At 35.1% G+C, this 25,147-nt stretch overlaps 1 protein-coding gene across 1 annotated transcript in view; it reads right to left on the bottom strand.

Annotated features, from left to right (window-relative positions):
• Window positions 1–475: 475 nt before the first annotated feature.
• The window catches only part of LOC145259930 (major facilitator superfamily domain-containing protein 6-like), a 387,142-nt gene continuing 362,470 nt past the window's right edge, over window positions 476–25,147 (bottom strand). The window contains exons 6-7 of the mRNA XM_080117890.1: window positions 17,825–17,943; window positions 476–8,371 (exon numbers count right to left, since the gene is read on the bottom strand). Of these exons, the coding sequence (XP_079974016.1) occupies window positions 8,246–8,371; window positions 17,825–17,943 (245 nt within the window). The 3' untranslated portion in view covers window positions 476–8,245. The remainder of the gene's footprint in view (window positions 8,372–17,824; window positions 17,944–25,147) is intronic.

Raw genomic sequence — 25,147 nt, 5'->3', positions numbered from 1 at the left:
TTGAATCTTGGTGGATAAATCAGGCATAGATTGGTCTATTTTTGCCGAACATGGTTGGGGATATTTATCTTCCTCCTCCGGCGAGATGATAGGACACAAGAGCCGGAAAGTGGTACTGAAGAGCCAGCGCCCTGGAAAAAGAACACCTTGGCCTGCAAAACAAAAATGCCTTGGTAGTCTCGTCGGTATTTTGCGGTAGGACGTCTCAGGCGATTAACAATAAACTAAGCCCTTAAGGGAGAAGGAAAAACCTGGGCGAGTGGACCGCCTAGAATTCCGCAGGATCAAGAACATATCGCAGTCGACATGGAAAAGGCCATTTCAAAAATGGTCTAGTCTCCGTTGGCTTTGAGGACGAGGAAAAAAATCCACCATCTAAATTGTCCCAAATATTGTTGGATTGCGGCAAGGATTTTGAATTTCATTAAGTATTCCATGGGTGGTACTTAATGTGGGTCACCTGTATTTTGTTATAAAAAAAAAGTCATCAAAAAATAAAAAAAATATTAATCCAGATACATGTATAAACTTCAACTTTCTCTGAAAATGTCTTACTTTAAAATTTATTGCTATAAGAAAGTTTATAACTATAAAATTATTGAAAAAATTCTATTCGTGTTATTTTCGTTTAAGTTTGCAACTATGAAAGACTATATTACATATGATAGATTATTAGAGTGTAGTGTACCTACGCCGTCACAAATCATGGCATACATTTTTTATTGGTTCCCAACGTTAATAATATAAGGTTTAGAATTGAAATAACTTGGCAAAAAATTGTCTTCGAGTTCAGAAATGATTGTAATACGATTTCGGGCAAATAATGGCCCGGTACAACTTTTAAATCCGAACAAAATAAGGAGAGAACTTGCTAATTCTGCTGTCGCAAAAAAAAAAAAAAAAACTTTATTTGGCGGTGCTGTGTATAGTCACCACCAACTTATTTGCATAACTCGCACTTGTTGGTGGTTATCTCCCTTTATGATGGTGGTTATCTCCCTTTATGAACTTACTATTGTTATTCATTTTTCCCAAGTGCCAAGTTAGATACAGGGTCAGTTTTAATGTGGAGAAAACCTAACTCTCCAAAAGGATGTTCTTTAACATAGAACAAACATTAAAAAAGTCTTAGTATAGAAGTATTTTTCTTTCACTGACCGAAAAGTGGAAAAGTTAAGTGTAGTGTCAGAACAGATACTTCACTCTGCTCCCAGCTAAAAGGCCAAGAGAACATAAATGTTAGTATTTAATTCCGTCCACACACACGGCGAGAAAATATAGCACATGGTCAGAAAATGGAGATTTAAGAACCAGCGCCTAAAAGTCCTACGACAATGCCTGAGCAGCTTCGTTGGCATTTTCCTCGGCTATTAACAATAAACTCCTTCTACAACAAGCGCGAGAATGTGAAAGCTGGGAGGGTGGACCCCCTAGAGCAGCACAGAATTTTAATTCAATCCGGCAGAAAAGGACACCTGACTCAAATGAACCAAACAAACTGATTGTCGTGGACGTATCCTTGACTTGGTATAAAAACAAAACAAATACACAAATATGAGTATGGGTATGTAAGCATTATTTACGTAACTTATTACGTAAATAATGCTTACATTTGATTCTTATTGCCCTATAAGCAAATTGGTGTGTCAGTCGTGGTATTAAATTCAAACGTACATTTAATGTTTGTTTAACTCTTACAGCAATCCCTAGAGTTTTACAAGACACGATTAATGTATAATTAATGGGCTAGAAGTGTGTTGATCAATTATTATTTAGATGAAATTGGAGGGTCACGAAAAAAAGTTAAATCAAGCAAGGCTCTGGGACGTAGAGTGCCGGAAAATCGGTGTTGCCTCTGTACTTTAGTGATTTTTTTTAACATGCACTGAATTACGTCCCTTAGTCTTACAGAAAAACGAAATAATTATTTATATATAAGATAATTCAAACAGATACAGCGCGTATACGTAATATTAAGAATTATTTGGATATCTTATCCATTGAAACTATTTTAATTTATTTTTCATTTATTTGAGATTCTTGTATAAGTGATCTACCGAATGGTTTCTAGTTCAATGTTTTATCTGCCGAGTTGTCACAATTAGAGATAGTTACTTAGTGAATTAATTACTTAGTTAATCAAGTAGTTAGTTACTTAAGTTTAACAGTAAGACAAGAGAACATTAAAGAGGTTGACAAGTTGGTGTACTTGGGCACTGTTGTCAGCAGGGATGGAGAAAGAGATAAGGAGATCAAGCGCATTCAGCATCTTAAGACCAATCTGGAGAACAACAGCCCCCTCACTCCGGAATAAGATCCGAATTTTCAACATCAATATGAAGTCGGTTCTACTCTATGGTTCAGACACGTGGAAAGTGACCAAGACCAACAACCACAAACTCCAGACATTCACCAACAGATGTCTCAGAAACATTCATAACATCAGATGGCCAGAGACCATCTCCAATGAACAACTCTGGGACAAAATCAACCGAACCCCAATGGAGATAGAGATATAAAAAACCAAAATGGAACTGAACTGACCACACTTTGCGGAAGCCTGCATCCAACACCACCAAGCAGGCCCTGAATGGAACCCGCAAGGCAAGCGTAAAATTGCTCGCCCGAGACAGACATGGAAAAGACGCATTGAGGCTGAGACCAGGGCTGCCGGAATGACATAGGCTGAACTGAAGAGGACCAGCAAGAACCGGGTCCGTTAGAGGAGCGTCGTTGCGGCTCTATGTTCCCCAAGGAATCAAGAGGCCTAAACACAAAACAGTAAGACAAGCCATTCGATAGGTCACAAGCTTAAAACGGCATTCAACCGAGGCGGGTTGAACCGGCTTCCTCCGAAGTAGAAAGTGTCAAGGAAATATTGAATTTACAAGCGATCCCTACTCGCTTTTATATCCTAGTCAGGGGAAATGACGTTAGGTCTTTGCAGTTATTGCAAGGAGCTGTTTTCTACATACAGCGCCTGGTCACCCATCTGGTATTTAATATACTGAACCTTGCATAACATCGGTGATTTATTGAGAACCGGTTTGTCAACGGGATTGTGCGGTATTCACAACCTAACTAATTAATCCTAACTCGAAATCTAACAAGTGGATATCGGAGTAGAAACTATTCGGTAGTTTGTACATTGGAGAATCGCTATTTATTTTTTTTATAGATTTATTATTGAATCGTTATTTGAATCGTTACTAATAAAGATGGAAGGAACATGATGACAGTTTTGGTAATGGCGGATAAAAGGAGACACTAACTTTTAAACACACGAGAAGTTGGCATGCATGTCTCTCAATTTAGGTATGGAAGCACAGAATCGATAGAATTTTCAATTATATTTTATGTTTATTTTTTTAATTTAATTAAACATAGTTATTTAAAAAGATATGCGATTAAAAAATTTTAAAAATCAATTGATAAAAAGGATTATGTATTTTTATATATTTTTATAATTTTTTTGTTAATATATTTTTCAAGCATATTTAGTTGTTTTTTTTTAATATAGTTAGGTTTTCATTTAAACCTGCATAATCTATTACGATCTTTTTTATCAGTTATTATTTTTATTTTTTAATCTCATACTATTTTATCATTAAAAAATTTTTTTTTTTAATCGTATAGCTTTTTAAATAACTATGTTTATTTAAGTTCCTATGTTATATATCTTGTCAAACTATTTAAATATTTTAAAAGTGTATTTATTTACAGAAAACATGAACAAAACTAAGAATGTGTCACATTTTGCACAGTTTTAGTAGTTTAAAAAAGGTGAATGTGCAACAGAAAATAGTTTAACAGTTTAAAAATATGAATATTTCACATATGTTTAAACATTAAATTCAAACAACTTAATAAGTACGAATAGATTACGCAGGTTTTAATAATAAAACTAACTATATTTGAAGGAAAAAAATAATACCTAAATATATTTGAAAAATATATATACAAAAAAATTATAAAATTTATAAAAATATATAAAAAATATATAAAAAATACTTTAAACTTTTTATCAATTGTTTTTCTTTATTTTTTTAATCGCATATCTTTTTTATGCGATTAAAGGATAAAAAAAATAATTGATAAAAAAGTTTATGTATTTTTATATATTTTTATTATAAGGGGATGAAAAGGTTAAAACTAAATATAATTGAAAATTGTATCGATTCTGTGCTTCCATACGTAAATTGAGAGACGCGTGTGCCAACTTCCGGTGTGTTTAAAAGTTAGTGTCTCCTTTTATGCACCATTACCACATGTTTTAAGGACATTGGATTCAAAACTTGTCTTTAAAAAGAAAAAATAGAATATTGATACAAGAAGTTGTACTCCCACAGATGTTTTTGGTATGTACTTTCGATTTTTGTTTTAAATTTTATTAATTTTTTTTTTTTTTGGTTCTTTCATTTCTGTAATATTAAGTAATCCCAGGAAATTCAGGGGTCATCGTCAATATTTAACTAAATCATAATACACAGGTTCTCGTTTCGAATTTTTTTTTTCTTTTTTAAATTTTTTTTATTATTTCTTCTAAAAATCAAGCGCTGTTAAATTCACATCTTCTAGTTATGAATGTGAAACGCTTGCCTTTCAACTGCTTGATTAAAAAAAAAAAACGTTTTGAGTTCAATTTCTGATTACAGCACGTGTATTTATCATTATTATTTAACACTAACAATTTTCAGATTATAATTTTTTTTTTCATTTTATTTCCTGCACCCATTTAAAGAAATGTGTACATCTCTGAATGTTCACCAATGACCACTGCGATAATTATGCTAGTTAAGATTAAAAGAACAACAAAACTTTAGGAAATACTTGTGATGGAAAAAATGAGTTGGCATCAAAACCCAATAGACCTTTTTATTGATTAAGAGATTCAATCGCGATAAATCAATTTTTTTAAACAAGATAATAATAGAATTTTAGCGTTAAGTTCGAGTTAAGTGTAGGCTAAAAGGTACTTTTTCTAAATTTAAGTTATTAATGTCGATTTTTTGGAAGAAGAGCAACAGTCATTTTTGGAAAAGCAATAAGTATGAACGCGATTGTCTCTCCTAGCAAAACTCTTTTGAAATAAAGAATAAAAATAGTGTCAGTCTAATATTTTTCCATCACAAGTAAGTATATATTGACATTTTTCTTATTTTTATCTGGCATATTATATTAGGGGGGGGGTGATCCAAAGATATATCAAACTATCTGTACAAATAAAAACTATTCGGAATGAAAAAAAAAGTAAATTTCTGCGGTTTTATTTTGTTTTTTTTTGTTTTTTTAATGAGGGGCCTGTTTACAACATGAATAGTATGTTAAAACGATCCCTGATTTTCCGGCCAGATTCAGTTTACACTCGATATTTCAGTCGAATCGCCAATCTAAAAATATAAAAACAAAAACAAATGAATACTGTCTATTTGGAGATTTGGCTGGATACACAGTCAATGTAAAAGTAATGCCGACCATTTTTTGTTTTAAATATTTTTTAATTTTATTTTTTAATTTATTTCTTGTTGATTTTATTTTTACTTTTTTGTCTGCAAATTACGGACAATTAGGAAAATTGATATTTGGACTAAACACGCATTCCAAAGCTGAGAATTACAACTTTTCGATCAGTGCGTTACTTGGCCTTCTTAAGGTACATCGTTATATATAAAACATAACGTAGTCCACACACACACCAAGCAAGTGATCAACAGAATATCCCAGAGTAGAGTTTCGTCCTCATTTAAGCTCTACACCTTGGTTTCTATATGCCATGTTCAGTTTTATTATATGTAGTGTGGTGATCCATTGATAAAATAGCCACACCGCATACAGGTATCTGAGTTTTCAAAATCTTTGTCGTGATGAAGAGCCGAAAGGAGAGTGAAAGATAAATTAAGGATTTTTCATTACTGGCAGGCTTGGTGTGTATGAGCTGCGCTCAGTGTCTAATTATCGCACGAACACACACAGACACACAGATACACACAGACACACACACACACACATACACACACACGCACACACACACATATATATATATATATATATATATATATATATATATATATATATATATATATATAAATGGAAAATACGAATATCCGTAGAAATATAAAGATTTGTAGTATAATAGTATTCGAAAAAAATACTAAGTATTGTAGATAAAATATGAATGAAGGGAATTAAATTATGAAAATTAACATTTACAAAATGTATTGTTAAAAAAAAACAAGGAATAAAAGATAAAATGAATTATTTCGTTATTCCATGGCGTATTAAAATATCTGGCTTTCCTCTATAAGAAAATAATTAGCAGCAAAATATTTAGCAAGTCTAAAAAGAAAAAAAAAAAACCAGACATATTTCTTAAATTCCAGGGAATAAGGAAATAATTTACTCTATCTTGTATACTTGTTTTTTTTTTTACAAAATTAATTTTGTAATGTAAATTTGCGTAATTAATTTGCATAATGTTAATTTGCATAATCTAATTTGCATAATGTAAATTTGCATAATTTGACTTGCATAATGTTAATTTGAATAGTGTAAATTTGAAAAAGTTAATTTCCCTCACACACACACACACACACACACATATATATATATACATGTCATAAGTAACTATACATTTTCTTGACTTTTCAACTTTTTGTATACTTAATCATTTCTTTCATCTGGTGTGTCATTCGAAAGCGGAAATAACATATTGAACACAAAGAAAAAATTCCGAGTGTCCATTGCTAAAGTGCTATTGAAATTGTGCACAAAATTATGCCGCCTAGTGCCTGAAAGATTATCAAAGTATATTCAGCTCCATAGACAGAACACGGCGTTCAATAAATGTTTGAATATACATCATTTTTTATATTACTAAAAATTTTATGAACCTTTTGTTAGTATCTATATTGAGTTGCATACATTTCCAGTTGAAATAAAATTATATAGTTACTTCTGCAGGATCACACACACACACACACACACACAAACACACACACACATACATATATATATATATATATATATATATATATATATAGCATTTTACTAATTCCTATCCTTTGATGAGAAGAAAAGTATTTCTTTCGAAACTCCGTGGATTAAGGACAATCCTCTTAATTTGTGTTTCCTTCTTGAAAATTAAATGTTTTTAACTCTTCTTAACGTGTTTTAACATGTTTTATTAATCATTTGTTCTTATATATATATGTGTGTGTGTGTGTGTGTGTGTGAGCGTATTAAATAATTTTAATTTTTCATTCAAATATTACTAATATTTAATAACACACAGTTTCCTTTAATAGCATAATAGTTATAGACTAGAACTGTAGATAGACATAATTTTTGACGCCTTTTTCTTTTCAGAGAACAGAAACTCATTATGTTTGTCAAAATATTCGTGTATTTATTATTGAAGCATGCTATTGTTTAGGCTTATACTAATATATATATATATATATATATATACATATATATACGTATATATACATATATATATGTATATGTATATATATATATATATATAATTATTTACTATAATAATATATATAATGTTCACTGTATGTGTACTTTTATTTACTATAGTAAAATGAAAATCATATGCGGGCTGAAATAATTGTATTCTGTTATAATCAATGGACGAACTTTTTGATGAACATAATGATTTTTATGTTCTCTGTGAAACAAAAGTAAAAGAACAAAAGAATATGTATATATATATATGTATATGTATGTATGTATGTATGTATGTATGTATGTTATATGCATGTGTGTGCGTGTGTGTATGGTTAATCGACTCAAAACTAAAATCCAGATGGTGTATGATTTAATCATCCATGTCCAGCTTTTAAAGACCGGAGATTCACCGATCGAACAGGTTGGAAATCGCAGCTCAAAGATTGACGTCGAAACCAAAAAGGACTTCTCCAGTGTTCGGAGTTCTGCATAAATTTGTCAATTACTAATCACAGTTTTATTATTAGAAGGAAAGAGAGGAAAAGACAGAGATCGACGGAGAGGCAGAAAGAGAGAGAGAGAGAGAGAGAGAGAGAAAGAGAGAGAGAGAGAGAGAGAGAGACGTTGACATATATAAAAAAAAGAGAGAAAGGAAAAGTGTAGGATAGAAGATAACCAAATGAGAGAGAAAGGGAGGGTGACATAGAAAAGGATGGTGAGGAAGAAGAGGGGGTACGAGTTTAAAAGGGGACGAGGGTAAAAAAAATGTCATCAGATGTAATCCAATTGATCAGGGGCCGTATGACTGGTCCATAAAGTTGTCTGGCTGCTGCTGGTACATGCCAGTATTGGCGCGTGGGGGTCCATCCATCATAATTCTCTGCCCACCACCGCCGCCTCCTCCATACTGGGTGTTCTATAAAAAAGAAACAACAACAAAAATCAAAGTTTATTCAAGTCTCAAGAAATTCTGATGACGTAAGAGAACTACAGACATCTTGAGAAAGCTTTACAGGTTGGAACGATAAAAGTGTCGCCCTAAAGAAAGCAATACTATCGCTTTATTTTAAAACTTTTATTGCAAAAATTCAATTCAGGTAACTTGATTATATAGTACAGCTTGCATCTATTCAATGTAGCCGCCTTCAGCTTCAATAAGCCCCTCGAAACGGGTCCGGAACTGGAAGCATGCCTTTCCCCACAAGCGTCGTTGGGAGCTCAGCAAATGCTCGACGGATAGTAGAGATTAAGCTGGTTTTGGTGTTGTGGGAGGTCATGTTGGTGATGTTCTCGACGTATGACTAAGCGAAGTAATCCAGCGGGTTCCGGTCAGGGAAGGAGAAGAGCCAGTGAGAGAAGGATACAATATCGTAGCACTCCTTCCAAAGCCAAGCCTGGGTCTCTTTGGACATGTGGGCCGGTGTTGTCTTGCTGCCACACCCAGTATCTGCCAGCGGCCACCTGATTGCACCAGGGTACCACCATACTCTTCAGCACATCCAGGTACACTTTGGTGTTGACTTTCAAGCTGACTTCGAAGATGTGAGATGCCATGATGTGGCCTTCACTTGAAACCACACCAAAAAGCATAACCGTGGCTGGAAACTTTGTTTTCATCACCCTGGGCACGTCTTTGTTATTCGTTGCAATCCAGTGATGCATTTTGAGGGTGCTCGCAATGGTCCTGTTGTCATAACTTGGATCGGTAGAGAGCATGAGTTGTATAGCGGCGAATCTTAGATCTCGCTCGTTGAACATTGCGTCACTTTCAGGCATTACAGAAGGCTCCTCTTTGGATTTGTACATAACTGAACGACTAGTAGATGGTTTACAGCAAAAAAAGAAAAAAAAAGGTTTTCGTCAAACGAGAATGGAATTATGTCGTCTTTTTTATTGCGACAATTTTATCGTTCCACCTTGTATTCTATTGCTAAGACGTTAAAAAATGTAACAAAAAGGACAAGTCCTTTTAAACAATTAATTTATTATACACATGTTCTGTTCAGCAGGGAAGTTAGAAAAATTAACAACCGATGAAATAAAATCTTCATATCATTGTCACTTCAAATTCAGTTTCATATTGAATCCCGGACATGTTGATATGCCATACTATGTCAGCGGCATCTATAATGTAAATCTCACATGTATGTATGTATGTATGTATGTATGTATGTATGTATGTATGTATGTATGTATGTATGCGTGTGTGTATGTATGTATTTATGTCTGCCTAAAACTTTCGACAGAAGCAACTGATTTTCACGATATCGGTATCGTTTTCAAGCGCGACCCTTCGGATGACAAATATCGGAAAATTAGCTAAAAACACATTAATCCCCTCACCCTCAACTGGGCACTTTTCTATAAAGAGAGGTCGCTTTTTTCGCTGATTTTTCGAAAGTCATCCCCTCTTTTCGATTGACTAGCCTGAATTTCAATCATCGCTACTTCCGGTTTGGCGACGGACGCAACAGCTATAACATTACGTTTACTTTTTTTTGTTGTTTTTACGTTTTTTCCCTCCTTCGCGTCACGGGTTCAGGCCTGCCTGCCTGCTACCATTTTTTATTTTTATTTTGCTCAACACACATCTCCAAACACCCATGCAACGCCGGGCACCCAGGCTAGTTTATCATAAGCGAATTGCACGGACTTCCTTCAAGAGAACATTACATTCACAAGCAATCCCCAGTCGCATGTATATCTCGTTTAGGTGAGATGACGACATTAGGTTTTTGCACTTCTTCAGTGAACTATCGATGTTATCCCACATACAGCGCATGATATTACCAAATAGTCACTGACCAGGCTCAATGTTGTTTAACTTCGGCGATCTAATAGGAACAGGTGTGTTAATGTGATTAGGCTGCATTACAACGACGAGTCGATACACATCAATTTAAGGGAAAACATCATATTTCCACCTTTAAGAAGTAAGTACCTTAATGGTTGAGCACTGTCTGTAAAAATGTAAATTTTTTTTGCATAGGATTCACCACTTATTAAGGCCCGGAGGCCACTCGAGGATAAGACTTAATGGGTGTACAGTAGTCAATGGGATAATAGCTTAGTAATCGTAAATAGTGGGAATTTGTAAATTGGATTTTTTTGGGGGGGACGGTTCATCAAGAATTTGTTTACATTGGACTTTAAAACAGTTAAATTGTAGTAAGCAGGCATGCAGTTCTAAGAAAGAAGCTTTGTCTATAGAATCTACGTTTAGGTTTACGCACAGATAAAGAGTGGGGGAAATTATTGATAATGATTTTGAGTGGAGGAAATTATTGATAATGTTTTTCGTGAAAGTTTGGCGGGGGGTGGGGGTAAAGATTAGAGATCAGCCGAGCACTTGCCATAAAAATAATGATAAAGCAGAGCCAGGCTCGCAACATCTCTTCTGTGGGAAAGAGGTTCCAGGAAAGAGCAAAGGGCATCCCTCACTAAGCTACGAAGTCTATTTTGAACTCTGCCAAAGCAGAATAAGCTGCTTCTAGCAGCTCCTGCCCAGATGTAGCAACAGTACTCCATCGTTGGACGTAGCTGGCTTTTATATGGCCTGAATGCGAGATCGCGACACTTTAGTCGCTCGATCACAGTAGACTGTTCTTGTATAACGTTTATGTCTTTAAAAATGTTTCATTTCACTTGATTAGCGTTGTGATTGACGGTGGCATTGTGGTTTGTTCCTTGCTAATGGGCACATGGATAGTTTCGTTGTGGTGGTTCAGAATCCCACGACGAACGACAATCATAACTTTCTGCACTGATGATTCCGAAACGATGAAACACTAGTGTCTGTAGGTATTTAAAATTATATGGAGAGATTAAAAAGGAAAAACCAAAATTATACGTTCATCAAGTGTCGTCTATATTTTAAGATTTCATCGGGATTGATTTGAAGGAAATAAATACCAGATACAATATTAAAAAATATACTTGTGTCTGTAAATGTGAAATAAATGTCTTTGTTCTATTTGAAAACGAACGAAGCCGTTAGCATTCAAACGGTATATGGCGTTGTGGCATGATGAGAGTAAGATTTTTAAACGTCATATAACCGTTAGACATTTTAAGATGAAACGTTGATAAACATATAGTTTTGTTTGTGCCTTTTTCATCTCTCCATCTCGTTGGAATAGTGTTATATATATATATATATATATATATATATATATATATATATATACATATCGTGAAAATGTCTGTGTGTGTATGTGTGTCTGTGTGTGTACATTTCCCTTTCAAACCACTCAATTTTCAGTCTACATACTCGAGATTTGACATAAGGGGTACTGAGATTTGAGAAAATCTTTCTAATCGGTTTTCGAACAGAAATTTGGCTGTCAAGGTCCAAAGTTCAACGACTTAATCTTTAAAAACTCTACCAAACTCCACCGCCAATTTTGGATGTAGATTACTTGGACATGGTTACTTGAAATTTTAGATGTAGGTTATTTGGACATGGATCAAACTTTTTAATTTGCTTTAAACCCAAAACAATGAATGTTAAGGGGTCAAAATTCAAAAGTCTTTGGGCGAAAATGTGGCTGCCAAGAGTTCAAAGTTGAAAGAGTTGACTTTTGCAGACTCTATCCAACTCCTCCGCAAATTTTGGGTCTAAACACTTGAAATTTTAGATGTAGGTTACCTGGACATAAATCAAACTTTTTAATATATACATATATATACAAGGTTATGAACAGTAAATAGGGCCCGAGCAAAGCCGGGCTAAACTGCAAGTATATATATATATATATATATATATATATATATATATATATATATAGAGAGAGAGAGAGAGAGAGAGAGAGAGATTAGAAATCGGGACCCCATGGTAAGAAACGTAAACCTCTACTACTAGGCTATCTCGCGCGACTGCTGAATGCATCGCGTTTCTTGTAGATGTTATTTGTGTTTGTTTTGCGATACTTTTTGAATGAATTATATGAAAGTGCATTTTTACCTCAATGCAAGTTTGGAATAATTTTCTCTTTGGGGAGCGGCATATGTATTGTTAAAATATAATTTTTCACTGATACGTGTTTCGTCGTCTATGACTCATCAGAGTGGCTGAATCTAGCGAGATTCGAAAATCGGGACCCCATGGTAAGAAGCGTAAAACTCTACCACTTGGCTATCTCGCACAAGATAGCCTAGTGGTAGAGGTTTGGGGGGGGGGGGTTACGAAATTGGTCCAAGGAAAACTTATTCTAAGTTAGGAAGTAAATTAAAAAGTAAATAAGTAGTTAAGGGATCGTTAGTCTATCACTTTTGTGTCAATTCTGTTTTAAAAACACTATTTATTGAAACGCTAGGCGAACCTTTCCTTGTATGTTCTTTCTTTATGAAAAGAAGCGGAAAACGCGTAAAAACACAATGCGTATAAACGCCCTGCACGTACGTATACAAAAACAAACTTATTTCGTTATTGAAAATGTTACACACACACATACACACACACACACACACACACACACACACACATATATATATATATATATATATATATATATATATATATATATATATATATATATATATATATATATCAGTCTTGACAGACTATGGATACCCACTGTAAGGGTGCCTGCGGGTGGAATTCTTTTGGACAAGAGCTGCGCCATCTTCAAACACGAATCTCTTGAGTCGTCCTTGTAAAATATCAGTGGTAAGTGGAGGTTCAGGACGACTGGAAACAATGCCGAGATAAGCAGAGAGCACATACGGCGCCTAGAATTCCCAAATGGTCAGTCATCTGGTACTACGCAGGCTAAACGTTGTTTAACTTTGGTGATCTGTCGAGAACCAGTATGTCAACCTGATTATTCCCTATGTAACGACTGTAACGTCATATACGTTTACACACGGAAGCCACACGCTATATGCAGTCTACGTCGCAGAGAAGACAAAGAATAACTCGAACTCAATTTTTCGTGCCATAACAACGACATTTATTTCCAGGTACTCCCCCGAAAAAAAAAAAACACCGTGATCGTGCTCCTTCTCTCTGGCTTTATTCCTCTTGAACATTATCCACGACTTTAACATGATCGTCTTTAACGTGCTCTCTCTCTCTCTCGTTTTTATAGTCTTTATCTTCGCACACAGCTCAACATTTGCATACGCGCGTCCACGTTCTATTACATCACTCTAACCGTAAATTTTACCAAACTAACCCTAATCCATGTCTAGACAGAACTCACGCAAGTGTGCGCACTGTGCACGACAGGGCCATTGTTTTGTTTGTTTTTCTTTCGTTTTTTGTGTTTTTTGTGCTTTTTTTGTTTTGTTTTGTTTTTGTTTGTTTTTTTTTGTTTGCTTTTTTTTTGCAATACTCATTTTTTCCTTAGTTGCCGAAATCTTCTACAAAACACCGAAATTATGCCCAGCGTGTATTCAATCGCGTCTATTCTTTGTTCTCACATTTCCGTTGCGTTCTTGTTGAGTGAACATAAGGCTGATTTTGAATTTTTTTTCCTTCTTTTAGATAATAACAAGATAATAAAAAGAGGCGCTGTTTCTTTTAAGTCAAGTTTCCTTTCAATGTACCGGAATTATAAACGACTCATTCATGAAAACATTCCAAGTGTAAAAACGCTTTCACACACCAGTGACCCTTAAAATATGCAAATTAAAAGAGAGCTTTTTATAATTCATCGTGTAATATATTTTGCCGGGATCAAACAACGTTATAGCAGAAATAACTTCAAATATGAATTTTAAACCGTCGTTATATTATAAGAGTCCTTAGTACATTCTATAGATTTCTTGTTAATTCTTTAACGAAAAATATGGTTAAGTAGTATCTTCGCCTCGAAGATCGTTTTTACTTAGAAAATCACCCATAGTTTATTTGGCCGTAGATAAATAATTCTTAAATTTTATTATTATTACTATTTTTAAAACAGCAATCTACAAACATGCATGTTTCGAGGTCCCTACCTCTCTTTCGTGGAAAATAATTAGTACATCATATTCATATATATATATATATATATATACATATATATGTGTGTGTGTGTGTGTGCGCGCGCGCACGTGTGTGCGTGCGTGTGTGTCATTAATACATTATATATACATATATATATATGTATATATCATTAGGACATTATATATATAATGTTCTAATATATATACTATTTCCATTATTCTAGTCATGTATATATATATACCTTCCTAAGGAAGCAAATAACCTCATAATACTATAAAACAGTATACACATTCTCAAACCAATAAAAACAAACACACACACACACAAACACACATACACACACACACCCTACCGCACCCTAAAGGAAAAGAAAAAAAACACTAGCAGAAAGAGAGAGTGACTACAGCCAGGTCAGCGGCCTGAACAAGCCCAATAAAAGAGTAATAAAAATTGAACATGCCAATGAACAATAAACAATTACAAGCCTCCACTCCTTGGAAACACTTCAAATGAACTACGAAAATTGCCATTTTTACATCTCCAACACATTTGAAAATAATTTCTGACGAGGACGCTTCACAGAACGTCTGAAACGCGCGTAAAAACGATTTCGATGACTTAAAAACATTATTAAAATGATCCAAACATAATTCTCAATGAAAAATCAAGACACGGAATAATAAAATAATGTTAAAAAAATACACATTGTTGGTGACTACTCCCTTATTTAAATATATATGGGGATCCAAACTTTCTCAAAAACCTCGTTATGTCCGATAAGGCCCATTTTCATCTGAATGGGTTCATAAATAAGCAAAATTGCAGGATCTGTGAATCAGAAAATCGCAACGCAACAGCACAACGGCAATTACACCCTCAAAAATGTGCAGTATGGTGTGGAGTAACGGCGGATGAAGTAATCGGAATTGGTGTAAATAAAATTAGAATAAGTAGACTATGATATCTTACTATATCTTAAAAATCACGGAGAGACTCATCTACGTATGAAGATTGGTAAGAATAACTTAAATATTAGGGAAGCAAATTTAAAATCTGTCAGCTTCTTTTGGGACACCCTTTATAAGATGGTGTAACAAACTGAAAAAAATAATTGGAACTTCTCTCCAATTTTGCCCATATACCATTATTTTCTTTTAAAATTGATAAGTGCCTCTTATTCTGACGAGTGATGGGTGGAACAAATTCAAGAATTGACATAATAATTCCATGAATGATTCTGCGCTACGAAACAAGTGCGTCAACGTACTTAAAAAAATAAACGGTAAGATGGTCAACATCTCAAAATATAGACTATTGTTTGTATATGCTCTGTAGTTACATTGAGCTTCATAAATTAAAGATTAGTATAAATAAAGATGAAATATAATTGAATGAACATATTTCCCCGTATCTCTCTGTCTGTCTGTCTGTCTCTCTGTCTCTCTCTCTCTCTCTCTCTCTCTCTCTCTCTCTATATATATATATATATATATATATATATATATATATATATATATATACAGTGCGTTACTTGCTTTATTGCAGATCATCACATTTTCCTTGATAACTTTTTTATTACTAAACGTAATTAACTGAAATTTTGTACAGCTATAGAAAACACATTGATAAGTTAGTCCATAAAATTTTATCCAAATATTCTTACTAGTTCAAAAGTTATAACAATTTTTGAAAAATATGAAATTTTTACTGTTTCTCGCTTTATTGCAACGTATTGAAAATACAGTTTAAAAGTAATAAAAGTATGAATTTATTTGTTAATTTAATTCAAATTAGTAACAATAACAGATATATAACCATATAGAAATCAAATACAACCCACAAAGCGTGACATTTTAACGAAAAACGAATTATTTATCAACATAATTTCCCTTCCTTGCAATCACCTTAAACAGTCTATTATCAACAGAAGAGGTTAGTTTTTTTTATTTGAGAAGGCGTTATGGTCCTAGACACTTCAAGAATTTTATTCCAAAGGGCATCTTTTGATGTGAATTGCCGTCCTCCTTCATAAACCCCTCTTTTCAGAATTGACCAAAAGTTCTCTATTGGGTTCAGGTCAGGAGAACAAGGCGGCCAGGTCATGAGAGTTTCGTCTTTGATCCACAGAGACTCAAGGTAGGATTTGGTAGCTTTTGCAGCGTGAGATGGAGCGTTATCGTGCATAAAAGTAAGGCGTCTACGACGAAGAAGTGGAAGGTCGTCCAGCCAAGGTGACAAATGCTCCTCCAAAAACTGGATGTATGTTTGGCTTGTAAGTTTAACGCCGTCAGGCACTCTGAAGGGTCCTAAGAGTTCATCTCCAACGATTCCAGCCGGAAACATAACTCCTCCCCCTCCTTGTTGACGCCTGATACGATATGGCATAGGATCTCCCTTAGGACTCCAAACTTTAGCCCATCCATCTGGACCATCCAGCGTGGCTCTCGATTCATCCGTGAATAAAACTTGTTGAAAGTCTGTTTTCATGTATTTTTGTGCCCAAGCTATGCGTTTTTTCATGTTGGTTTGGTTCAAAGGAGGTTTTGAAATGGGTTTTACGTTTCTTGCAATTTCGTTTAAAATACTACATCTTGTTTTTCTTGACATTGCAGCAACGCCAGCTTTTATAAAAAATAGACCTGCTGGTATGACACCAGCAGGTCTATTTTTTATAAAAACTCTTAGGATATATATTTGGGTCTTTATTGACTTCTTTGCTTATTTTTCGCATGTCACGAGGAGAAATGACCTTTCTTTTGCCCTTATCATTACGTGGTGAAATCTTTGGCTTCTCCACAAAGGATGCCACAGTTCTCTTATCTCTACCAAGTTCTTCTGATAACTGGAGAATTGTAAGACCCTCTGCAAGACCTGCGGTTATCCTGTTTTTCTCTGGTGCAGTCAATCGTCCATTTTTAGGCATTTTTAGAACTCCTGCAATAAAGCGAGAAACAGTAAAAATTTCATCTTTTTCAAAAATTGGTATAACTTTTGAACTAGTAAGAATATTTGGATAAAATTTTATAGACTAACCTGTTAAAGTGTTCAATGGCTGTACAAAATTTGAATTAATTATGTTTAATATTAAGAAAGTTATTAAATAAAATATGATCTGCAATAAAGCAAGTAACGCACTGTATATTATTATTATTTTTTTTAGGGTAAAACGTTACATATGGTCGCTACAAACAGCCATCTGTTTCAGTCAATAAGACTTTGTCGGGCGACCCTGAACCATTCGACACCATAGAAAAAAAAGAAAAGACTGAGCTATATATATATATATATATATATATATATATATATATATATATATATATATATATATATATATATATATAGGGAGGCTTAAATGGATGTAATCTTATGTAAAACTGTTTTTCACATCTCCTCCACGTACGTGTTTGTAATATACTCAATGCCATTATTTTTACTTACATTGGTAAATGGGTTTCCCCCGCCATAGCGTCCGGTTTCTGGATCTTGATATCTTTGGGTATTGCTCGTAGTAAATGGATTACCGCCGCCAGTGGGCATTGGTTCCTGTTGATATGTGGCTGTTGAAGAGAAGAATCGCAAGAAATCATACGGATTTGTACAGCAACGAAATTTAAGAAACTTGGTAAAAAAAAAAAAAAAATTTAATGAAAAATTTAAAAAACTGGAGTAATAGATGCGCTTCAATAGGATGTCAGAAGTAGATAACTTCAATTCACGGCAGACAGTAAACAATGTTACACACACGTGCTCACGCACATACATGCGTAATGATTTCAGCATCTTCACAGTGGAGTGCCGTCTCAAGATTCATGTTCTGAATATATGCACACACACACGCACACACACACACACACACACACACATACATACATATATATAGCAATTGTCTGTACCATACATACGAGGCATCTCCGAAAAGATTCAGAGAATATGTGCCCCCTACAACATCAGGACGGTATTACAGAGCGAGTCAACACTCAGACGACACCTGGTACGAGTGAAGCCCTGCATGGATGAGAACATGACCAATAACTGCATATACTCCATCCCATGCAGTTGCAGAAAGGTTTACAAGGATGAAACATGCCGCCCCCTTAAAGTAAGGGTGGTAGAACTCCGAAAAGCGGTAACTAAAGGGGAGACGGAAAAATCGGGTATAGCCAACCATGTCTGGATGGAGAGGGGGGACCATCGCCCCCTATGGGATGAAGTAAAGATAATAAACAGAGAGACCCACTGGAAAGTGATAAAACTTAAAGAAACAGCTCACATGCTTGGACATAAACAACCTACTGAGCAAACCAAGCATAGAGCTGAATGCAATTTGGACACCTCTGATAGAGAGAGAACACCTTGAATAACAACATAGGTTTAACATTAACAAAAAAACAACTAAGAATTGTTCTAGTGACATATGGCCGAGTGGTCCTAGACGTTGTATCAAAGTTTACAGTTACCCAAATCCTGAACGAAGGCAGTGAAAAGTAACATTCAAAACAGATAATCAGCAACTATGTCCCAGAGCCTAGCTGGAGTCCGAACACGATACTCCTGTAATAATGATAATAAAAGGTTGGGTTCGAGACTCCTAACAAACGGTTCCCCAGTTCGATACAAAACTCCTGATGAAGGCCGGAGGGCAAAACGGCCGAAACGTTGTGACGATAACAACCAAGATGAGGAAGTCAGTTCGACAATATCAATCAATATATATATATATATATATATATATATATATATATATATATATATATATATATATATATATATATATATATATATATACGAGGTGCGTTCAATAAGGTTCCAGACTTTTTTCGTGTAGGGCATTTTTTTAGTCCACTTCGAAGTAATCTCCTTCGGCTGCAATGCACTTGTTGTACCGTCTTAATAACTTCTGCAATGCCCCATAATAGAAATTCTCTTGTGTGAGCGTATCAACGACCCTCGTCACAGCAGTTTTCATCTCAATTGTCTCATAATGACAGCCTCTGGTGTTTTCCTGGAGCTTACCCATGAAATTCTTTATTTGGCCAATCAACTCTGGTGTTCTGACTTCCTTACTCCTCCCACACTTCTCACCATCCCTCTCAAACTCTTTGCCTTCCGTGAATCTCTTATGCTCTTAGGGTGTTCGTATTATTTGGCTTCATTGGACTATTGTTCTCATCTTGAGTGTGATTTTCACAACGTTTCGATCGATGTAACCTCCAACCTTCATCAGGTGTATCTTGTCAAAATCGGGAATATTTCTGTTGAACTCGGGAATTTGGACGGAATTTCGAGCGGAACTCTTTATTTAATTCAGGGGGATAGCATGCTCTTGTTCTGTCAGCCATTACTGGATAGAGGTCCTAAATAATTCGCCATTGTATTTTTTAGTCGCCCACACTGAGTACTGAACCTTCAACCTCCAGGAGAATATCACTTTTTACAATTGATTTTTCCAAGTACTGTAACTAATGCGGACAATTCTAGTTAATAATAAAATGTTGCTCTAATAATCTGAAAGAAAAAAGTAATAAATTAATGATATATTTTTACTAGAGTGGGGTCACCGCTTATCAAGGCCTGGAGGCCACACACACACACACACACACACACACACACACACACACACACACACACATATATATATATATATATATATATATATATATATATATATATATATATAATTATTACTATAATTATTTTAATATTTACAGACAGGCGGTAATCATAACTACACTGATGATTCCCGAAAGGATGAAACACTAGTGTCTGTAAATATTAAAATAATTATAGTAATAATTATAACATATATAGCTTTAAGACCTTGATAAGCGGTGACCTCATATATATACATTTGTGTGTTTGTGTTGCAAATATCGGATAAAACTAATTAAAACAATAAAGCATGATAAAGCAATAAATATTTTTTCACATTATTTACTTGTAAAAGCTTCGTCGTTTCCTCTCGTAGATAAAGAGAGATTTATTGCTATAATCTGATGAAACACGATTCCGTTGCCGACGACGCTTGTCGAAGATCCCCTCGAGGATTGCCTGTTTGTATTTTTATTTCTTTTATGCATGCGCATCGCGCATTCATTTCCGCAGCATCCGACACCTTCGTTTGTTTATCGCAAACATTCTTCAACGATTGTCTAATTAAGTTTCCATTCCAGCGAAACGATTGCAATCGGCATTGCATCAGAAAAGCGCAGTGGAACTCTTCAACAAGAGAGTCTCGATTATTGCTGTGCTGAAATGATTGCCTTCGGGGGGAGGGGGTAAAACACTAAATTATCTTTATATTAGCAGCTTATATGTTTGATAAGCAAGCAATAAATATTATTCAGTTTGATTTGAGATATCCGATGTTCGTTGGTAATAATTTACTTTCGTTTTCTCCTCGAAAGAGAATATTCGATTTTCACAATTATCTCAAATATTAATATATCCAATGCGCATGTTTTAATTGCAGTCTAGTTCGTAAACACAAGGCCTGTACGATCAAAATTGACGTCATGCTAGTAGGTTCAAGCAGATTGTTAATATGGGATTTAACTCATCTCGACAAGTTTCTGTCATAACAGAGGGGACGATAAATCTTTGATATGTGCTTGCATCATAGAAGAGATGCGAGCGATCAAAATACGCCTGTTTTCTCGGCCAATCCTTATTCCGACTGATTGCTGTTGAAACGAGTGAGAGAACGATTGGTCACGCAACATAAAACTTTCTCAACAACCTGGCTTTATCACGGTCCTGCCACAAACAATATCATTGTGAGACGACTTGGTTTTACGAGTACCTAACCATTTTCATTATTCTAGGATACACTTCAAACCTTCTCCCGGCCTGCTACGTTAGCAGGATATCCAATAGAAATTTCTGTTGCTCAAAATAATTTTAACTTTCGCAGTTGAAACAGACTATTTTGGACGCAAACTCACTCCTGAAATATTTCTCCCACTTTATGTTTTCCTTATCTGACCAGATAGAGTATGGGGTCCAGTCCATACCTAAAATGTGATATCCAATATCTGGGGAGAGTTTAAAGATTAGCTATTCGAATGGTGATTGGTTTGTAGAGTCTAAAAGCCAACGAAATTAACCGTTTCTCCCTTAAGCGCCGACGACTACGCGGTGATCTCATTTTTGACTTACAATCTCCTCATTGGATATTATGATATACCTCGGGACTTATTATTCACTCGTATACCAGAAACAGATGTATGCGAATACCGCAAGAAACTACTTGATGGCTGTGTTTGACTGGATTCAAAAGGGTTGCTGTTTTAGTTAGAATCTCTGAACCTTGGAATAGACTTCCAAGAGAGATAATAAATTCGCAAACAACGCGGCAATGTAACGCGAAATTGGGACAATAGGTATCAGACATAAATTAATAAATATTCCAGAATTTTCAGTTTCTTTTGTTTATTTTAAAAAGGGGTTTTAGGGAGAAATATATATGTAAAATCTTCTAGTTGAAAATTCAAATATTTCAGATTTGCATTGAATTTAGTCAGGATATTTCGACCTTCAAATAGTAAATAGGAGGCATTACTTTTGGAACGGCCCTTGTATGTATGCACACATGTAGCCAATAATGTTTATATAAAGCTATACTATATGTGTGTGTATGTGTGTGTGTGCATGCGTGTGCGCGCGTGAGAAAGAATAACAATTAAGCAAGGTTCTCTGAATTTAAATTTCTTTTCATAACTCCTTAAGCTTAAGTCTTAAACTTCTGACATTTTACAGAGCCAAAACCATGTAATAGATTTTAATCAAAATTGGATTAAGGATTCTAGACATAAGATTTAGTATAATCAAATCTTTATTTTAATGTTCGTATGGGGTATAAAGGTAATACAAAAGTGTTCTGCACGAGGAATCGATCGTATTCGTTCTGAGATGAATATTTCTATAGTTATTTACTATGGACATATTCATCTATATAATCATGCTATACGTCATCATTATAATTTATATATGACTATCATCCGGCGTTGCCCATGGCAACAGTCTAACATATTTCTATTAAACGTTCTATCTTTCTATCCCTCTCTCTATCTGTCTCCCTTTCCCTCTCCTTCTCACCACCTTCTCCTTTCCCTCTGCCCAGTTCATTCTTGTTTAGCTGGACAAACATACGCACACACACACGCGCACGCGCACACACACACACACATACACACAGAAAAATGCTGCTGTGAAACCTGACATAGTTATATGGAATAAGTCATAAAGAGTGGCAACCTTGGTTGAAGTGAGTGTCCCTAATGATGGAGGTTTGAACAGGGCTGAAAGAGAGAAATAGACTAAATATCAAGGTCTCATGTATGATATGAAAAGAAACTGGAATCTTAGAGAGGTATCAATCATACCAGTTATTATAGGTGCTACAGGGCTGATGGAGAAGAACCTGAAGTCCTACCTAACTAATATTCCTGGTGAACCAAATGCAAGAGAAATCCAGAGAATTGCACTTGAGGAGCAACAAGGATAATAAAACGAGCTCTCGGTTGGTTGCAACAAAAAAGCAGGGCAATGTTGGCAGCTAGTTTGGCTGCCCCATACCCAGCATTACAATCTTTAAAAAAAGAAAATGAAAAAAATTCTTCTCTTATAGAATTGGTTGGCAGTTTATTTTCTCGAAATTAATCTCCATTTAATTTCCCAACTAGAACATAATAATAGTAAAAAATGTCCCCCTTTCGACGAAACCCCTAAAGAATAATTTTATATTAATTATAGATATTAATCATCGAAGGTATTGCCGATGAAGAATATATTAACTTTGTGATTATATGTTTTGCAGTTTTTTACTGTTACCTGGACATACTTACACACAGACAACTGCCCTAAATATAATAGACAAATAAAATCACTGATGTAATTCTCTGATATTTCTAATAATTATTTTAGTAATATATCGAGATGAATAGCGAGTGCGAACACTGGCGAAGGATAATATTTTTAAACGAAGAGCGCATGCTATCAATTTGAATTCTTACTTTATAAGAAGTCGAAACGACTTACATAAGTCGATTTTATTTGTATAAAATCGTATTAAAGATTTGTTTTTAGTAATTAATTCGAAAAATTGAAATTTTACTGTTTATTTCTGTCAGCTTGACCTATGCCCGCCGGACCAACAGCTGCTGCTACTGGTAATTGATTACTAGGGCTATGAGAACAGCATATTCTTTTCATTGTTTTTACTCTCGACACAGTAAGATACAGTCAATCAACCGAGAACCACATCACTCTATATAACAGCATATAAGATATCAATGGATACACACTAGAGAGTCAAAACAATGAAAAGAATATGCTGTTATTATAGCCCAATTAATTACTGCCATCAACATTCGGACAATTTCTGCCCGTCGATCTGAGCAAACTCTGATTTCGGACAGCGTTCGGAATCTCTGCCTATCGACCCAAAGTATATGAAATATTTTATTGCTGTATTATTAAAAATAAATAAAACAGATTTAGTCACAACTTCCAGTGGGGCAGGTTATCTCAATATTTCATAAGAATCTTTCACTTAGTGATACAAGCACCAACTATTCGTAGTCGTAAAGATTATATGAAATACGAAACAGATTCCCGATAGGAAAAGAATTAAATAATTCGTTGATATATTTACTTTTCATTGTTAGTTTTTAGTCATTTTTTCGACTCTTTTTTTTTTTTAACCCAAAGAAGACATATTGGTATCTGGCAAAAAAAAAGAGGAGGGGGGCTACTATTACGGATTATGTTTAACAATGGACTGTAGGGTGTTGAGTAGCGAGATGTTTGTTCCTATTACCTCTAAACCTCTACAGGTTAGTATAGTCAGAGAATCAGGAAATAGATGAGAATTCCAGAGTCTATTAATCCGATAGAAGAAATTATTACAATAGAAGGCTTTTCAACATCTAGCAACCTCGACAGTGAACGGGTGGAATTTTGCTACTCATCAGATTGATCGGGTGTGTGCACGTCGACGGGTCACACGTGCTATGAGTTCATCAGAACACATTCCATTAAAGTACTGGTCAAACATTGCGGCGATGGGACAGAGGTTGGAGCTTGGCTGACAGTGCGGTACCTATTGGATTTGAGACTCTCTTTTTGGATCCTGTCAAAGAGGGAGAGACTAGTGGTAGATGCACGAGCTCAAATGTGGCAGCAATTCAAGGACGGATGGTGGCTTTGTAGAGCTATAGGATACTCTCAGGTGTTAGTCATTTTCTAGCACGATAAAGGGAGCTCACCTTCTTCGCAACAGTCTTGACAATGTTCTGCGAATCTTAAGTAAAGGAGTTTGAATGATGAGCGCTTAGGTAAGATGCTATTAGTCATGGCGACCAGTGGTTGAGAATTTGTAAATGTAAAAGTAGTAATTTACTCATTTATTTATGGCGGACTATTATCCTCATCTTTCTTAGATGTTGTTTCACAACGTTTCAGCCAACTATTCCCCTGACCTTCGTCAGGAGGTAAGCGCAACGGGATAGGAACACCGAATCTCCTAACTGCATTCTCAGCAATTACTGCCATCCATAGTTGTTGTCGTCTCACCACGTTTTGGCCAAGTAAGCCTCTGGCCGGTTTTGGGTAGGATTGAAACTGCTATCTTCAGACAATTCTCACCTGGAATTGTCGAGATTCAACGTCTCTATCCACTGCGCCACGGACCCTGAAGGGCGATCAAGGTTGGATTTTTTGGTCTTATAAATCCACGTTTATTCATTATCTGATCTGTCAGGT

This window comes from Euprymna scolopes, chromosome 35 (genome assembly GCF_053919585.1).
Source record: "Euprymna scolopes isolate OS-2025 chromosome 35, ASM5391958v1, whole genome shotgun sequence".
Lineage (NCBI taxonomy): Eukaryota > Metazoa > Mollusca > Cephalopoda > Sepiida > Sepiolidae > Euprymna > Euprymna scolopes.
Note: the sequence above shows the minus strand (reverse complement) of the source record. Positions and strands in the feature narration are given on the sequence as shown.